This window comes from Manihot esculenta, chromosome 7 (genome assembly GCF_001659605.2).
Source record: "Manihot esculenta cultivar AM560-2 chromosome 7, M.esculenta_v8, whole genome shotgun sequence".
NCBI classification, from domain to species: Eukaryota; Viridiplantae; Streptophyta; class Magnoliopsida; order Malpighiales; family Euphorbiaceae; genus Manihot; species Manihot esculenta.
Genome location: NC_035167.2, coordinates 3,534,452 through 3,554,431, shown reverse-complemented (window position 1 = coordinate 3,554,431; position 19,980 = coordinate 3,534,452). Strand labels below are relative to the sequence as shown.

General features: G+C 43.7%; 1 protein-coding gene and 1 pseudogene across 1 annotated transcript; both read left to right on the top strand.

Annotated features, from left to right (window-relative positions):
* The first annotated feature begins 308 nt into the window (after positions 1 to 308).
* LOC110619592 lies at positions 309 to 1,769 on the top strand (annotated as a pseudogene).
* Positions 1,770 to 6,914: 5,145 nt separating this feature from the next.
* LOC110618823 (metacaspase-1) lies at positions 6,915 to 8,908 on the top strand. Its single transcript, XM_021762077.2, has 5 exons — positions 6,915 to 7,512; positions 7,592 to 7,922; positions 8,011 to 8,122; positions 8,213 to 8,398; positions 8,616 to 8,908. Exons 1-5 carry the CDS (start codon positions 7,011 to 7,013, stop codon positions 8,673 to 8,675), a joined length of 1,191 nt encoding a protein of 396 aa, XP_021617769.1. The 5' UTR covers positions 6,915 to 7,010; the 3' UTR covers positions 8,676 to 8,908.
* Positions 8,909 to 19,980: the final 11,072 nt, after the last annotated feature.

Below are 19,980 nucleotides of genomic sequence, written 5' to 3'. Positions count from 1 at the left end.
GAGTTTTATCTATCCAGTGCTTCACAACTCAAGCTCGGGATGGAAATCGTGAAGTCGGATAGATGTACGCCTGAGGTCGAAGTCATGTTCGAGGTCGATCCCGCATTCCTAATCGGATGGCCAGACCGCCCTCAAGATTTGAATTAGCAAGTTGGTTGGTCGGAATAGCAAGACATATAGGAGCTCGGCAAATCTGGCGACCACAGCATAAGATTACTCATTGAGGTCGGATCTGTGCTCAAGCTTAGATCTGTGATCGAGGTCGGAGCCGTGTTCGAGGTCGGGCTCACAGTTCAGGACGAATAAAAATGATCGTCGCGTCCAGTTGCTGCTCTCTGCTGTGGTTCGCGTAATACCGGAGGCCGGAGCCGTGTTTAGCAAAGTAGAAAGGAACTTGGAAAAATCCGACCGCCACAGTGATAGACTGCTCGTTGAGGTCGGACCCGTGCTTGAGCTGGGATGTGATTGAGGTCGGAGCCGTGTTTGTGATCGGGCTCACATTTCAGGTCGGATGAGGGTGATGTGATTCAGAGAGTTTTTCTCCTGGGTGGTCGGTCTGGTTCCCGAGTTTGGGATGTTGAGGAAGCTGATAACATTCGGATTCACATTTCAGGCGCGATGGCCCCGTTTCATCCTTGCAAATGACACCAAAACCAATAACATCAAGGAAGTCAGCAGACAAGTGTGTAGACAGCCGATCTCTTTTGGTAGTTTGTACTAGTGTGACCCTTTCTGGAGGAAACACCTTTCAAGAATGGGTTAACTATACCATACAATGAGAGCACCTCTGACCCCCATGATCTGAGTAATGCTAAGTTTAGTGCCCACCATCGTTCTGTTTTATTCCCTGAGATCCCAATCTTATGTACGTGTGCTGAAGCTCAGATCAGCTGTTTATTCTGCGAGCTGCAGCTCTCGAATTGTTGCTATTTCTCAAGCAGCTCTGATACAATGTTTTGATGTGGCAATACTGGAGAGAGAATATGCTATTCTTACAAATCCTATAGTCACTGGTTATCCTTGTGCAGGGGGTATAGTCTATGGTCTTCTTGCCGTTGATTCCAGATGGCCGGCTTATAGTGGAAGTCCAATTGCAATTTCCAATTCTGGGCGTGTAACCCACAGCATCCAACACCTTCTGCAAGCTTTTCTGGTTTCAATTCAAATAGCAGTTTGGTTGCACGTTATGCAAAAGAATCAAGCAAGCAACTTGCCGCTGGAATTATGACACTAGGTAGCATGGGATATAAGAAGTTGTCCAGATAACATGGGGATGGTTGTTGTCAGGGATATTGTCAGTAAATGTGTCATTGCCCAATTTAGAGCACACAAGTCCTATTTTGGTGTTATCCTAGTGGGACCCTTTTAATTATTGCCTCAGTTCACAGCCACAATATAAATGCTTTCAAATAATGCTTGGATTCATGGGAAGCACTGTCCCAATGATGACAGTAACTAGATTATGATAAGCTCCTCAAGGGGGACCAACCATTTATTTGCTATTAATCCCTTTGGAGGGTCGGTGGACTAGCCACACTAGTAAAAATAGTGGATTATGTGTAATGATGAGGTCATCTATTCGTTGGCTACCTAGCTTGGGCTCACAAATGCACGAACAGCAGGGCATTTGCGCACCTGGTCTCCCTGTTATTCTCTCTGTTATCAGCAGAATAAGGAATGGATCTAATTGTCGAAGGGATACAGTAACTGGTGCTACACTTATCATCATGAGCTCACACTCATCTGAAGTGCTGCTCGCCGCGTTTTAGATAATCATGCCAATTGATGTTGAAATAAGGTACACATAACTTGCCACGTGTCATTAGCATATTGGGAAAAATTTACAAGCCCTTAATTACTTATTTTAAATGCCCATGATATATATGCTCCAGGACCCAAATGGCATGCTTCGCATGTAAATAGTAAGACTAAATTTAATTAAAATATATCTCTATGAGTTTAGATATCCTAATAATTGCTCACATTGTATAGATTGAAAAATCATGGAGAAACTTACACATGCAAAAGTATTGTTCGTTGCATCTCTAAAATTGCATGAGTTAATACTTGCATGCATCTGAAAAATGAAACCAAGTGACATGTGCAACATATTATTTATTGATGGATATTATTGAATTAACAACGAGCATCCTCGTTATATGTGCTCTGTGCAAGTTCTTATTTTGCAGAAAAATTCTGAATCTTTCAGAAGACCCTGAGACATAGAGACCTCAGAGGTACAAGGCTGGCGGATCTCAAAAGATCTCCCAAAACAAAAAACAGCCGGCGGGGCCCCGAGGTCACCCCGGAGCAAAGAAGACCGGGATCCCCTAGAACTCCCGGGAAAACAAAACAAAAAACAGCCGGCGGGGCCCCGAGGTCACCCCGGAACAAAAACGGCCAGAATCCCGTAAGATCTCCTGGAGCAAAAACAACCGGCGAGGCCCCGAGGTCATCCCGGAAAGACAAAAATGTACAGGATCCCGTAAGATCTCCTGGAGCAAAAACAACCGGCGAGGCCCCGAGGTCATCCCGGAAAGACAAAAATGTACAGGATCCCGTAAGATCTCCTGGAGCAAAAACAACCGGCAAGGCCCCGAGGTCATCCCGGAAAGACAAAAATGTACAGGATCCCGTAAGATCTCCTGGAGCAAAAACAACCGGCGAGGCCCCGAGGTCATCCCGGAAAGACAAAAATGTACAGGATCCCGTAAGATCTCCTGGAGCAAAAACAACCGGCGAGGCCCCGAGGTCATCCCGGAAAGACAAAAATATACAGGATCCCGTAAGATCTCCTGGAGCAAAAACAACCGGCGAGGCCCCGAGGTCATCCCGGAAAGACAAAAATGTACAGGATCCCGTAAGATCTCTTGGAGCAAAAACAGCCGGCGGGGCCCCGAGGTCACCCCGGAATAAAAACGGCCAGAATCCCGTAAGATCTCCTGGACCAAAAACAGCCGGCGGGGCCCCGAGGTCACCCCGGAACAAAAACGACCGGTGAGGATCTTAAAAGACCTCCCGGAGCATGAAGACCGGGATCCCCTAGAACTCCCGGGAAAACAAAGAAGACCGGGATCTCCTAGAACTCCCGAGAAAACAAAGAAGACCGGGATCCCCTAGAACTCCCGAGAAAACAAAATAAAAACGGCCGGTGAGGATCTTAAAAGACCTCCCGGAGCATGAAGACCAGGGTCCCCAAGATCTCCTGGCAAAAGAAGACCTCACTAAGGCAGAAGACCTCACTGAGGCAGAAGACCTCACTGAGGCAGAAGACCTCACTGAGGCAGAAGACCTCAATGAGGCAGAAGACCTCAATGAGGCAGAAGACCTCACTGAGGCAGAAGACCTCACTGAGGCAGAAGACCTCACTGAGGCAGAACACCTCACTGAGGCAGAACACCTCAATGAGGCAGAACACCTCACTGAGGCAGAAGACCTCACTGAGGTAGAAGACCTCACTGAGGCAGAACACCTCACTGAGGCAGAAGACCTCAATGAGGCCGAAGACCTCACTGAGGCAGAAGACCTCACTGAGGCAGAAGACCTCACTGAAGCAAAAGACCTCAGAAGACCTCACTGAGGTAGAAGACCTCATTGAGAGGTAGAAGACCTCACTGAGGTAGAATACCGGCGAAGATCTCAAAGATCTCCTGGAGCAAAAATGGCCGGAATCCCCAAGATCATCCGGTGCTACAAGCAAAAACAACTTATAAGAACATAGTTCTGATCTCACATAAAAGATTGGGACACGGGATCATAAATGAAAAAGCTAAACTTCGACCTCCCAAAGGACCTCAAGTCATCAGGTAGAGAGACTTTAATCTCACACAACAGCCAAAAGTACCAAAGCATCATGCCGATCTCAAGAAAACGAGCGCAGTACTGGTAAACCCGATAAGACAGACCGAATTAAGGCAAGGCGATTTCTAAGCAAACTGCATACCAAAATACAAAGCCAAACAGAGAATCAGGGGCAATCATAAGAGGCACCAAACTCGAGAATTGACCGCTCACACTAAACCAACTCAGCTGACCTAGAGAGAGGTCCAGGCAACAAAGAGCCCGCAAAAGGCTCGAGAGCAGACAGCCCATAAATACTCGGGAGCAAAAAACATACACGAGAGTCCAACGCTCAGATAAAGAATCAAGAAGGCAAGACGGTCAAATCCAAAAACAGATAGTCCGACCCCTGCAATCTAAGGTCGACCTTCCCGGAAGCCTGGAGGGGCCTCACATCTGGACCGGCAAGGCTATAAGCCTATAAAAGAAAAGTTAAAACCAAACAAATGAACAGTCAGACTGAAACACAGCCCGAATAAGGCTCGACAAGAAAGCAAGAAATTAAGTCCGACTTCACAAAAGAGCTCGGGGCACCAAAGTGAAGAAAGTGAAATTCCGAACTTCGGAGCTCACGATATAGACACCGTCACAGGCTATAGGCACAAAAGCCTAAGCGAAAAGCAAAGAACCGAGCTCCCAGCTCGGATGAACTCGTAACAGGAAAACAACAAAAGAACGAGTACTCTATCCCAGTGGAGCTTACAGCTCAAACCACACCGATTACCGGAAGGATATCTCAAGAGGAACACGGTATTATATTCCTGAGCTCGCGACAATGACGAGATTGCGAGCCAAAAACAGAAATGCCCTCATGAGAATAAGAAAAACTCGCAAGTTAGAAGCTTAACCAGACTCCGAGCTCTTAGCCCGGATCGGTTCAACCAGCAAAGACCCAGTAGAGCCGGCCTGATCCAACAAATAAGTAAAGTTAACAAAACCAGAAGACAGTGCGAGTAGAAAATAATGATGAAGTACATGCCGAGGTGAAATATCATTCGTCATCGAACACACATTTCCATAACACCATACATTCAAACATCAAAGTAAAGAGACAAAAATAATAAAAAGGCAAAGAAATGGTACTTTTGACAAGAGCAGTTCTCAGACCACACGGTCATGAATAGAAATTAAAGATTTATCCCCTCACCAGTCATGGAATAACTGCCGAGGAGATAAAGGGGCAATTGATGACTGCTGGATTTCTTCAATCCGGCCTAAAGGCCAGGCCCATGAAAACAGTCCATGATCCGAAGGCTTCAATATTCCCCTCGAGAGCCAGGTCTAGCCCGCTCAGTCACAGGGCCGGACTCTGCCTAGACTCCTCAATCAAGCCGGCCCAAACCTCTCGGCCCAATAATCAGGCCCTCACCAGGCTCAGCTTCAGCCCTACCATTCAACCCAGCCCGGAAAGAGGAAAATGACTAACCTGCCCCGCTGGTGGATCCTTCCGCATGCGTATCAGAGGAGAATTAATGGCCGTTACGCATGGAGCAGGCGCCTGACACATCCGTACATACGGAGCTGGGCGGCAGAAGACAACTAGCATTGTGGCAGAGAGACAGATATATATATCACGGTAGAGGCCACCCAGGAAAAGGAGGTCTCTCTTCTTCTTCCTTCTCCTTCCTGGACACCATTTTTATTCTTTCTGCAACCCTTGCTTAAATATACTACTCTGAGCCATAAAATCTGACTTGAGCGTCGGAGGGCCTCCACCGGGGCACTCTCGGTAGGCTCCTGACTATTCTTTCTTATTTTACAGGTCCTTTCACCAGGTAGAACATGGAGAGACCCATCAGAGAGCCCAGCAAGAAGGGACCCAGAAGAAAGCCAGATTTATCATGGACCAGGAAGAGGAAAAGATTTATCAAATTTATATTTTGTGGGCATTTAGAAAAAAAAATTACGTTTATAGAAAATGTAAAATTTAAATAAATAAAATTAATTCAATGGATTAATTTTTCGATTGAATTAATTACGTTAATTATTGAATTAACCTTTTAGATATTTAATTTAATAAATTATTCAAATTTAAATAATTGGTTCAAAATTTGAAAGGAACTAATTAAAGCCTTTTGATTCTTGACCTAATCTTATCTAAGATATAGAGCATTTTGTTCCATCAAACATCAAGAATCTTTTGAAGTGATCACATAACAATATGTATGAATTGGAGTTCACACTTTGCAACTTGGGGTTTTCCAAATCAAACTTATTTTGTTCCAATTAGTGTTTTTTTTCTGATAAATCTATTCGCACTAAATTCACTCACTAAAAAAAGTTAGATGCTTTTCAAAGATCATATGAATAATGACCGACATAATAAATATTGATATTATATAATAATTATTCAAAATAAGATATGAATTGTCACCATAAGAGAGGGTAACATGTAGTAAGAGTCTGACAAGCTAATACGCGGTTCCATTCGTAGAAAGAAAGATCCGAATATCATTGCACCCATTATTTGTCAAGATTCGCCCTTTTCTAATTAGGACAAGACTTCATAAAAAGTTACCGTTAGCTTACACAATTCAGTAGATTTTCGATATATCTATAATCATGAAATTCTTTATCCATTAGCTGGTGTGAATAAAATTTCCGTTATGTCTATAATTACGAAATCCTTTATTCATTAGCCGGTGTGAATAAGATTTTTAGGAGATTTGATATCTAATAAACATAGAGATCGAAGTACGCATTTTGCACAACTATTCTATTATTGAGTTCTAAGCAATTCATTATACTCGTCCATTTCTCCAATTTACTGATTTTTGTGTCGGAGTAATTACCGTAGATATCAACCACCTCGTGTTTTCTTTCTTTTTTGCAGGTTGATCAATCGCAGACAATTCCGTTTCAGCCACATTAAATATATTTGTTGAGTCTAATATGACATTTACATTAAGAGTCTCAATACAATGTTCATACTTACATTTTAAATAATCATATATGAAACTAATAAAAAAAGAAAAATAATTAAAAAAATGAATAATTCAGATTTTTTTTTTTTATCCCTTTTCTGGGACGAAGAAAAATTTTAACTTAAAATCTTGTACAAATTGAGAGACGTGATAAGGAATATGGTGCTCCTTCTATTAAACTAACATTAGGAAGCACCTCATAGGCTCGCAGCAGGTGATTGCTTGGTGGGCTTCAGTCACCAATATATGTCTACTGATGAGATAATGGATCAAAGTCAAATCCTCCAGGTTGCTAGAGGATACATTTGCGGCAGATGCCGACAACGATTACACCCCAACACAACAAATGTTGCCGAAATCCAATGCTCAGCATGCGAAAGAATTGCTTCTACCAGAACAAATTATAAAGGAAACAGCAGCTCCAATAATAAAGCAGATGTAAGATTTCGTAGCATAGTTTCTCAGGTTGTCCAAAGTTTCAAGACTACGTTTTTAGGCAGCAGGCATCATCGTCCAGACAGTAATTCAGAAAAACCCGAGTCATTGAATTGTAATCCTTCCCCATTGGAGTCATCATCGTCGACTTCTCGATCTGATCACAGACCTAGAAAACGTGCACTGCTTATTGGAGTTACTTACAAGAACTGGAAGCACAAGCTTAAGGGAACTGTTAATGATGTCAGAAATATGAGAAGCTTTTTAATCGATAATCTTCATTTCCCTCCGCAGAACATCCTCGTTCTTACAGGTATGTTATCTCGAGATCTTACAGTTTTGAATCTGATAACATGGATAAATCGAAGCTCATTGGTTTTTGTTTAGCGCAGAAGATGAAACAAAACCAGATCTAACTCCTACGAAGAAAAACATTGAGATATCCTTAAACTGGCTCGTAGAGGATTGCCGGGATGGTGACTCACTGGTGTTTTATTACTCCGGCCATGGCTTGCGACAACCAGATTTCGATTCCGATGAACGTGATGGATTTGATGAAACTATTTGTCCAGTTGATTTCTTGAAAGAAGGAATGATTATTGATAATTATATAAATTCCACCATTGTTCAGCCACTTCCTAAAGGAGTCACACTTCATGCTATTGTTGATGCTTGTCACAGCGGAACTATCCTCGATCTTATCCATGTTTACAACAGAGAAAAGTAAGTTTCGTCCTTGTTTTTCTGTAATTAATATTAAAAAATCTTATCAGTAAGTTTCGTCCTTCAATGATTATGTTGCTTGAAACAGAAGGAAATGGGAAGATAACAGCCCTCCAAATGGTAATAGAAAACATACAGATGGTGGATTTGCAATTTCTATCACTGCTTGTGAAGATAGTCAATTGGCTGCCGATACCTCCGTAAGATATTCATCCATTTCTTTTATACTAGCTAATAGTTTCAGTAATTTTATTAATATTTTTTTCTATTGTTAAAAATGATTTTTGCAGGCATTCAAAGAAAAGGGAATGAATGGTGCTCTAACTTATGTTCTAATAGAAATTGTGAAGAAATATCCAGGACCCACATATGGTGACCTACTTGACCTCATACATGAGACTATTGAAGATATCAATAATAGTGGATGCCAATTTTCAAGATTTCTGAGATCAAAGTTCAACAACATGCTATTACAGGTTATTTTAGTTTCCTGTAATATTTGGTTAAATTTAACCGAGAAACTAATTATTAAAATTTTTAAATTTTTAGAGATAGTTTAATTTATTTTTTAAAATTGAGAGGCTAATTATTAATGAGTTTTTATATATTGTTTGTAATAATAATTTAATAATTATTTGTGAAGCCATATATTTTGATATGATTTCTGATATAATGGGTTTTTGATGTGTGCAGAAGCCTCAACTTTCAGCTTCAGAAACATTTGATGTTTACAGTAAACATTTTATTTTGTAATATAAAAACTTCAGATCAGCTTGACTTTAATGGAGTATAGTATTGATTGCCAGAGAATGACAATAGCAAGAAGAAAATTAAATTGAGCAATAATAATGTCATTGTGATCTCTATCTGCTTATCTTATCTTCCTATACATGAAAAAAAATTTCTTTGAGAGCCTTGATAATGTGTTGCTTAACAGAAATTAACTGCTGGATAATTAATTATGATAATTTAGTTCTGATTTTTTCCTTTTTTGTCCCTTTAATTCAAGTCATTATGTTTTTATTTTGATTTTTTTCATTTTTTTCCTTTTAATTCAAGTAATGAATGATGAGTTACACAATTCTCGTTTTTTCTCAAAATAAAAGTGAATAATTTAGTAATAAATAGATAAAAATATCCCTAAAATTTGCTCGTCACATTTAAAAATTATAATAATTAAAGAAATTTATAGAATATGAATAAGGTTTTGCACAAAAATCTAGTGTGTCAATATATATATATATATATATAAAACAAACTCCCTACTTGCTTCGTGAGAAACAATTTGATATTTGAGGTTTTATTATGTGATGTTACTGAAAATAAAAGGATGATGTGGCTGGAATGGAATTGTGTTATGATTGACTAAACTTGCAAGGAAGAGAATGTGAGGTGGTAGGCAGTCACGCCAATACTCAAGTCAATATACTAAAGAATGGAGAGAATGCAATAAACTACTTAGAATTTGAGTAGTGTTCCAAAATAGCGTACATTTAACTCTGTGATCGTTCTCCTTTTGTACTGTAAAAATGTGGGTATAAAAATAGTATTTCATGATAATCCGACAATGATGTAGCTGACTTGTTGGTAAAGAATTTCACCGGCTAATTAGTTGAGAACCCCATGATCGAAAGAGTGAAAGGGATCTACTAGATTATAGTTGTTAACGATAACTTCCTTATGGAGTCTCGCTCTGAAGTTATGAGGGTGAGTCTTGTCCAACCTGAGACCAACCTGTCCTAAAGCGCCTGTGTCTCTTTTTCTCTTTGGATCCGGGTAGCATGGTCGTCCTGTCCTTTCTTTTTGCAGATGGGACCGCGTATTAGTTTATCAAATCCTTGTCATGTGCCTTAGTCTTATAGTGACAGCTCACTACCTATTTTAGACGAGTATCATATAGCACCAAAGGTCCCTCACTGGTCTTCAATTTATTAGATTTGAAGGTGACAGTAGTGTTTATGATCTGGGTCATGTGGCTTGTTTGTCCGGGCTGAGCGCATGATGTCCTTACTTTCTTCTTGCTTGCCCTATCAACCAGTTAGGTTTAAAATCTTATCTTGCCAAAAATTGATCCAAGTGATATAATAATGCCTTTGCAAGCTTCCAGGCGTTTTCCAGCCCTGACGTGCTTCTGGGCTTTCTCTAACCCTGACGAGCTTTCGAACATCGAATGCCTTTGCGAGTTTCCATGTATTTTCTAGGCCTGGTGTACTTTCAGGCTTTCTGTAGTCTTGACGAGCTTCTGGATATTTTTTTAGCCCTTACAAGCTTCTAAGCCTTTTCCAGTCTTGTCGAGCTTCCAGACATTTTTCAGCATTGACGAGTTTTTGGGTACTTTTTAGCCCTTGTGACCTCCTTGATTTTTTCTAGCTTTAACGAGCTTCCATATATTTTTCTAGCACTTGCGAGCTCTTTGGCTTTTTCCAGCCTTATCGAGCTTCTGGACATTTTTCAGCCTGATGAGTTTTCGGGTATTTTTTAGCCCTTGCGAGCTCCTAGGTATTTTTTATCCCTTGTGAGCTCCCAGGCATTTTTTAGCACTTGTGAGCTCCTTGGCTTTTTCCAGTCTTGACAAACTTTCAGACATTTTTCAGTCCTGATGAGCTTTTGAGTATTAACTGCCTTAGAAATTTCTCGAGATTAACACTCCGTCTCCTGGCCTGGCGCATACCCGCCTTGCGGCCTTAACATGAAATGCCTTAAAAACTTCTCATGAAGTGGGACTAACACCTGGTATTCTAGCATGGCATAGAACCGCCTTTCAGCCTTGGAATGAAAATGCCTTAAAAACTTCTCATGAAGTGGGACTAACACCCGGTCTTCTGGCCTGGCACATACTCGCCTTGTGGCCTGGTATTAAATGTTTTAGAAACTTCTTGTGAGTGGGACTAATACCCAGTAAGTCGGCTTGGCGTATATCCGTCTTGCGGTCTTGGCATGAAATACCTTAGAAACTTCTCAAAATTAACACCCAGTAGGTCGGCCTGACGTGTACTCGCCTTGCGGTCTGACATGAAATGTCTTAGAAACTTCTCGCCTTGCTACTTGGCATGAAATTAGGGGTGCAAACGAACCAAATTTTTCATGAGCTATTCAAGACTCGGCTCGATAAGAGCTCGATTAGGCTTGACGCATGTAAACGAGCCGAGCTTGAGCTCACTTTTTAGGCTCATTTAATAAATGAGCCGAGCTTAAACTTAGCAGTATTTGGCTCGTTTAGACTCGCGAACTCGGCTCGTTTTCAAGTTTATGAACAAGCTCGCGAGCTGACTCGTGAACAGGCTCACAAACAAGCTCGTTAGCAAGATCGCGAATAAGCTCGTGAGCAGCCTCGTTCGCCAACACCAATCCCATATCAAAAGTTGAAGGGATATGGAGGATTGTGACTTTTCTATAAAAAGACAACTCTTCTACATTATTTTTCATTAGTTTTGGGTTTGAGAGATTTCAATTAAATAAAAAAATTTAATTTAAAAGTCTCTTAATGATTTTATAATTTAAATTTTATTTTTAATTTAAATTTATTTATAATTTAAATGAATTTGAATTATATTGAGCTTGTTTATAATATAATCGAGCTCAAATTCGAGACTAAATGAGCTCAAATTCGAGTTTTTTGAATGGAATTTGAGTTTGCTCGTTAACATGATAAACGAGCTTATTACAAATCGAGTTCGAACCGAACTCGAGTTTAATATTTATTTTATAAATCGAGCTCGAGCTCGAGTTTGAATTCGAGCTTTTAAATTTATTTTCTAATCGAGTTTGAACTTATCAAAACTCGGCTATGCTCGGTTCGATTACAGCCTCATATGAAATACCTTAGAATCTTCTTGTGAAGCGGGACTAACACTCAATCTTTTGGTCTGGCGTATACTCGTCTTGAGGCCTAACATCAAATGCCTTAGAAACTTCCTAAAAATAACACCCCGTAGGTTGGCCTGGTGTGTATCCGCCTTGCGGCCTAACATCAAATCCCTTAGAATCCTTTTGTGAAGTGGGACTAACACTCGGTCTTCTGGCCTAGCATATACCCACCTTGAGGCTTGACATCAAATGCCTTAGAAACTTCTTATGGAGCGAGACTAGCACCCGGTAGGTCGACCTGCCTTATACCTGTCTTGTGGCCTAGCATCAAATGCCTTGAAATCTTTTTGTGAAGCGGGACTAACACCCGGTCTTCTGGCTTGGCGTATACCCACCTTAAGGCCTGGCATGAACTGCCTTAGAATCCTTTTGTGAAGCAGGACTAACACCCGGTAGGTCGACCTGACTTATACTCGCCTTGCAACCTGACATCAAATGCCTGGTTGTGCGGGACCTATGCCTAGATGGCCTTGTAGCCTTTTATGAATTTGTTTCCATAGACTAATGTCTAGATTATATGCGGGACCCATGCTCGGAGTATATGCGGGACCTATGCTCGGATGGCCATGTGGCCATTTTATGAATGTGTTTCCATGGACCAATGCCCGGATTTTGGTCTATCGATTGCCTTGTGGCCTGGCATGAGATGCCTTGTGTAATACCCGGCTAGACTCCGGTATCGGAATTCCTACCGTCCGGTGGAATCTCGGATGTCGGAGACCTCTAGATGGGTAAAACCATGTTTTTATAAAATGTTTTAATGCTTTTGATGATTTTAAGTAAAAAGGGAATGAGTTTTTGAATAAAAACAACCTTGGAGGAAAACCCAGGTTCGGCCGCCGAACATGCTGGCATTTCGGGTGTGCCTTAGGCCCCCGAAGGCATAGGTTGAGGAAAGTTCAGGTTCGGCCGCCGAACCTCAAGTTCGGCCGCCGAACATGGCATGCATGCGGAGGCACATTCGGCCCCCGAACGTGGCCTGGACAGCCACTATAAAAGGGTCCCTTAGCCGAAAACGGGCGAGCTTTTCCCCATTTTCGGCCAAGGTGAGCTCTCCGCCGTCCCTCACCGATCTTTGATGTTTTTCCTCTAGATCTTTCAAGTTTTTCATTGTTTTAACTTTGTTTTGAAGATTTGAGCTTTTGAGCAAAGTTTTGGAGCTTTGAGGTTCAAGAACTCAAATCTCTCCCAACTCCAAGTTTGGTCGCCTCTACTCTCGATCTTCAAGAGGTAAGAGTCGATCTCTAGCTTATATTATGTTTTAAGTAAGTTTTATGAAGTTCATGGGGGTAGAATGCATGTTTAGGTTATAGTTATGTTTATGGGTATAAATGTATGTTCATGAACAATGTGGCTTGTAATGTGTGTTTGATGTGTTGTAGTTGGGGTTTAAGGTAGTTTGAGACCCCTAGGAGCTTGTATGCATGTTTTGGTTGAGCTTAATGCGTGATGGTTTGAGTTTGGAGGCATTTGTGCATGTTTGAACCAAGTTTCTGCCCTTTGGGAGAAACCAGGTTCGGCAGCCGAAGGGACTTTCGGCCGCCGAACCCTCTTGTGGAGGCAGCCTTCGGCTGCCGAAGCTTGCCCCCGAAAGGAGACTTTCGTCTCTGTCTGGGAGTTTCGGCCGCCGAAAGTGCCGCCGAACATGCATGAGTTTCGCCTCTGTCTGGGAGTTTCGGCCGCCGAAGGTGCCGCCGAACCTGCCTGACTTTCGGCTCTGGAGGGACTTTCGGCCGCCAAACCTGCCGCCGAAAGTGCCCTGTCCAGCCTTCCTTTGCATGTTCTTGCATGGATGTTTTGAGATGTTTTAGGGGGTTTTTGGGGGATGTTTTTAGAGTTATGTTATAGTATGTTGGTCCCTCATTTGAGTCCACCTGTGTAGGTTCGGACCCGAGGAACCGAGGACCTCAGCAGTGAGTCAGCTGCTTCAGTCAGTGTCAGAGCTAGCCAGAGGTGAGTGGAATAACTCTTATGCTTTAAATAAATAAATCAGTTTTGAGCATGTTCATGCACCACGGATGCCATGTGATATTTTAGGATGCTTGCATTAGAAATCACGAATATGTTGCATTGCATAATATGTTGTTGATGTGGATGAATGTTGAATGATCCATTAGCCCTCATATGCTATGATATGATGATATGGTATGGAAGTCCAGATGTGGCCTGCACTACGCCCCTGGCACTATGTAAGAGAAAGACCGGACGTGGCCTGCACTACGCCCCCGGCACTATGGATTATGTATGTTATGTTATGTTATGTATAAGAGAAAGACCAGATGTGGCCTGCACTACGCCCCTGGCATGATTGGATTATGTAGAGGGCTAAATGGTGACAAGTTCATCCTTGATATGATTAGTTGTGATGTGATGCATTTCATGTTATCATATGTTTTAAATGCTTTACTATTCTGCTCACTGGGCTCTAGTAGCTCACCCCTCTCCCAAATTCCCCAGGTTTGCAGGTACGGGTTAGACAGAGAAGTCAAGAGGAGTAAGGAAGTCTTATGTATGTAATAGTTAGATTGTGGACATGACAGATTGTATAATGATGTTTGGATATGTAATGTAATGATATTGAGGTTAGAAGTGTGCTTGACCATAGTATAATGTAATCCCTTTTTGAATCATGATCTTAATGTTATTGATGTCCATGTTTAGCCAACTCAACACTTGTTATGCCACCCATTGGGGGCATTAATGAGATCCCACTGAGGGGTCAAGTTTATGGTTATGTATATGTTCAGTGCATGCACAGGTTGAGTTTGGTGTATGATAGAATGTATGAAAGAAAAGTTTTAAATTTTTATGTATGATTGTTGATCATGTATGGGATTAAACAGGTTTACAGGTTTCATGTCAGGCTTGCTACGGGTCCCGGCGGCCTTAAGCCGATCTGGATCCTAGCGCCGGTAGCGGTCCGATTTCCGGGTCGTTACAGAATGGTATCAGAGCCCTAGGTTCATATGGTCGGACCTAGAGTGTCGGGCTCATAGATGTTATAGTAGGTCAAGCACAGTAGGAAAGGTCGTGTCCACTAGGATAGGATGTGGAGTCCTGTCTTACATGATGATGTGAAATGCTATGATATGAATGATATGCTATGATGTGTGATGCGGGTTCATGTGTGCCCACATGAACCATATGATGCTAATGTTTATGTGATGTGTACTGTTTTTCAGAAAACAGGATGAGAGGAACTCGTCGATCAGCAAGATTGACTGGAGTACCACCTGAGGATGAGGGCACGAGCGCCCGTCCTCCAGCATTGCCTAGGGCAATGTCTAGTAGGTCTAGCCGAGAAAGAGCAGTAAGAGACCCTAGAAGGTCTTTGGATCTGGGTAGAAGCAGATCAGTCAGAGGAACAGTTCAGGGAGGAGCGTCAGAGGATATGGGGGATGATATGGATGTAGAGCAGAGGAGGGATGGCAGTTTGGGAGTTAGTATGTCAGAAGAGGGAATGGGAGAATCCCAAGGAGGCACTCAGGCCTCGGGATTTGTTCAGCCACCTTACTACCCACCCTTCTCACAAAACCCTGGGTATTCAATGGGAGGCACATCGGACTACCACAGCTTTAGCCCTTATCCCACACAGATGCCATACCCACCCTACTACCCACCATATTCACAGTACCCAATGTATCCACCTCCACCTTACTATCCAAATCCAGCAAACCCTACCCCAGGGGATGCTGCACCTCCTCCTCCTCCAGCAGAACCAGCAGCCCCAGTTACCCAACCTCCTAGACCTAGCTCAGCCAGTGGGAGCAAGGCCAAGATGACTGACTACATGAAGTTGGGTGCTCCCCAGTATGAAAAAGGGGATGACCCGTTTGTGTATCTGGAGAGGGTCAAGGTGATCACAGATGAGATTGAGGCTGATGATAGTAGAGCCATTCAGATGGCTGGGTTCACACTTAAGTGCAAAAAGGCACGAGAGTGGTTCAAGAATTATGTGAACCCGAAAGTGGATAGCATGTCTTGGGAGGAGTTTGCAAACGAGTTTGCAGGATGGGCTTTCCCTGATAGTTCAAGGGAGCTGAAGATGATAGAGTTTGAACAGTTGAGGCAGACTGATGAGATGGGTGTAGAGGAGTTCACAGACAGATTTTTGGAGTTGTTGCCATTTGCAGGGCAAAACCTTAATTCAGACCAGAAAAGGTCAAGGAGGTATATCATGAAACTCCACTCCAGATATTCCTCCTTGATCCAGTCAGCAGATAGGGAGAGCTTCCATGCCATAGTGGATATGGCCCGGAAAATGGAGGCCAGTGCCATCGTTCAGGGGACAGTTAAACAGTCAGTGGCACAACCTTCTGGTTCTAAGACCCCAGGCTCTTCTTCAATGAGTGCAGCAACTTCAGGTGGCAAGAAGTGGGACAGGGGTCCCAGGAAGTCTAAGAAGAACAAGTTCTGGAACAAGGTTAAGTCCAGTCTGGGACTAGGGAGTGGCTCAAGCTCTGGTGCTGATAATGCAGTTTGTGCAAGGTGTGGTAAGCCACACAGAGGAGTATGTCGGTTTGGGACGACAGCCTGTTACAGATGTGGTCAGGAGGGGCATATGTCTCGAGAATGTCCAAGAGCAGCCCCGATGGCACAGTCCCAGCAGACAGCTTCAGGTAGTGTAGCGCAGCCAGCAGCTCCAGCCATGACGCAGGCCAGTGGCAGAGGCAGAGGGAGAGGGGCAGCCTCTTCTTCAGCGGGTTTCAGAGGTGAAGGTCCATCAGCTCCAGCACGGATCTTCACGATGACACAGCAGGAGGCAGATGCATCTAACACCATGGTGGCAGGTAACTTAGTCATTGGTTGTTCAGATGTGTATGCCTTGATGGACCCTGGTGCATCTCATTCTTTTGTTACACCGAGAGCCGTCCAGAGGTTAGGGTTGATGATCTCTGAGTTAGAGTGTCCTCTCTGGGTCAGTGGACCCAAGTGTGATCCATCAGTGGCAGAGTCAGTCTGCCAGTGTAGTCCTGTGTTTGTTGAGGGAAGATGCTTGTCCGCCGACCTTGTGGTTCTAGACTTGACAGATTTTGACGTCATTCTAGGGATGGACTGGTTATCTACCCATGGTGCTACCTTGGACTGCAGGGACAAGGTAGTCAGGTTCAGAGGTCAGAATGGGTCAGAGGTTGTCTTCAGAGGAGACAGGAGGGGTACACCTAGAGGTCTGATATCAGCTCTTCAGGCTCGTAGGTTGCTTAGGAGGGGATGTCAGGGGTATTTGGCTCATGTGAGAGAGCTTAGCAGTCAGGTTAGAGAGCCCACCTCGGTGCCAGTGGTTAGAGAGTTTCTAGACGTCTTCCCAGACGAGCTGCCAGGTTTACCACCTGCTAGGGAGATAGAATTCGAGATAGAATTGATGCCTGGAACCCGACCGATCTCTATCCCTCCCTACAGGATGGCGCCGGCAGAATTGAAAGAGTTAAAAGAGCAGTTGCAGGAGCTGGTAGACAAGGGCTTCATCCGACCGAGTACCTCACCCTGGGGTGCTCCAGTCTTGTTTGTCAGAAAGAAGGATGGATCCCTTAGACTTTGTATCGACTACAGACAGTTGAACAAAGTCACTACCAAGAACAAGTACCCTTTGCCAAGGATTGACGATCTATTCGACCAGCTAGCAGGAGCGGGTTGTTTCTCCAAAATAGATCTGAGATCTGGGTACCATCAGCTGAGGATCAGAGATGAGGATGTGCCAAAGACAACTTTCAGGACCAGATATGGGCATTTTGAGTTCCTTGTAATGCCGTTCGGGTTAACCAACCTCCCTGCAGCATTCATGGATCTCATGAACAGAGTATTTAGCCAGTACCTGGATCACTTTGTTATTGTCTTCATAGATGATATCTTGGTGTATTCCAGGAATGCAGAGGAGCATGCCCATCATCTGCGGTTGGTTTTGCAGACCTTGAAGGAACATGGCTTGTATGCCAAGTTCTCTAAGTGTGAGTTCTGGCTGAGGAGCATTTCGTTCTTGGGGCATGTAGTGTCAGAGAATGGGATAGAGGTGGACCCCAAGAAGACAGAAACTGTGGCTAACTGGCCTAGACCCACTTCAGTGACGGAGATCAGGAGTTTCTTGGGTTTGGCAGGTTACTACAGGAGGTTCGTTCAGGACTTCTCGAAAATAGCAGCTCCTCTGACCAGACTAACCAGGAAGAATCAGAAGTTTCTGTGGACCGACCAGTGCGAAGAGAATTTTGAAGAGCTTAAGAAGAGGTTGACTTCAACACCAGTTTTAGCTCTGCCATCTAGTGATGAGGACTTTACCGTCTTTTGTGATGCGTCCCGTGTGAGACTGGGTTGTGTACTAATGCAGAATGAGAGGGTGATTGCTTATGCTTCTAGGCAGCTGAAGAAGCATGAGTTGAATTACCCCACACATGACCTTGAGATGGCAGCAGTAATCTTTGCACTCAAGATGTGGAGGCACTACCTCTATGGGGTAAAATGTGAGATCTTCACGGATCATAAAAGCCTGCAATACATCCTGAGTCAAAGAGACTTGAACTTGAGACAGAGGAGATGGGTGGAGCTGTTGAGTGACTATGATTGCAAGATTCAGTATCATCCGGGTAAGGCGAATGTCGTGGCAGACGCCCTAAGCCGGAAGTCACTAGGCAGTCTATCCCACATCACGGCAGAGAGGAGACCAGTGGTGAAGGAGTTTTACAAGCTCATGGATGAAGGTCTACAGTTGGGGTTGTCTGGTACCGGTGCTTTAGTGGCCCAAATGAGAGTGACACCTGTGTTTCTGGAGCAAGTGGCTCAGAAACAGCATGAGGACCCAGAGTTAGTGAAGATTGCCAGGACTGTTCCGTCAGGCAAGGACAGTGAGTTCAGATTTGACAATAAGGGGATCCTCCGCTATGGGAGTCGATTGTGTGTACCAGATGACATAGGGCTAAAAGGAGACATTATGAGGGAGGCTCATAATGCAAGATACAGCGTTCACCCCGGAGCCACCAAGATGTATCAAGATTTGAAGAAGGTTTATTGGTGGCCAGCGATGAAGAAAGAAGTGGCACAGTTTGTGTCAGCCTGCGAAGTGTGTCAGAGGGTGAAGCTGGAACATCAGAAGCCGGCTGGAATGCTTAACCCGCTACCTATTCCAGAGTGGAAATGGGAGAATATAGCTATGGACTTCGTAGTGGGGTTACCGGCGGCGTCCAACAGATTAGACTCCATATGGGTGATTGTGGACAGACTCACCAAATCTGCTCACTTCATCCCTGTCAGGAGTGGCTACTCTGTGGACAAGTTGGCGCAGGTATATGTGGATGAGATCGTCAGGCTGCATGGGGTTCCGGTTTCGATAGTGTCGGATAGAGGGCCCCAGTTCACCTCTAGGTTTTGGCGGAGTCTGCAGAATGCCATGGGTACTAGATTGGATTTCAGTACTGCCTTCCACCCCCAGACGGACGGACAGTCCGAAAGGACCATCCAGACTATCGAGGATATGCTCAGAATGTGTGTGCTGGACTTTGGCGGTTCTTGGAGGCAACATCTACCTTTAGTGGAGTTTGCCTACAATAACAGCCATCATGCTAGCATCGGGATGGCTCCATATGAAGCTTTATATGGGAGGAAGTGCAGGTCACCTATTTGCTGGGAGGAAGTTGGAGAAAAGGCCTTGGCAGGGCCTGAGCTAGTAGAGATCACCAGCAGGGTGGTACCCATAATCAGAGAGAGAATCAAGACTGCTGCAAGCAGACAGAAGAGTTATGCAGACATCCGCAGAAGACAGGTAGAGTTTCAGGAGGGAGATCTGGTATTGCTCAAGGTGTCTCCAATGAAAGAAGTGGTTCGCTTTGGGAAGAAAGGTAAACTAGCTCCGCGATACATCGGACCCTTTGAAATCTTGCAGAAGATTGGGAATGTGTCGTACAAGCTAGATTTGCCTGCTTCAATGGCAAGAATCCATCCGGTTTTCCATGTTTCAATGTTGAGGAAATTTGTGTCAGATTCGGGCAAGGTTCTTAGTGAGCCTGATGTGGAGATCCAAGAGGATCTCACCTATGTTGAGCAGCCAGTGCGGATCATAGACACCCAGATCAGAAAGCTGAGAAACAAGGAAATCCCGATGGTGAAAGTCCTATGGAACCACCACAATATGGAAGAGTGCACTTGGGAGACACGGGAATCCATGCTCCAGCAATACCCTTATCTTTTCTAAGGTTAGTTTCTTATA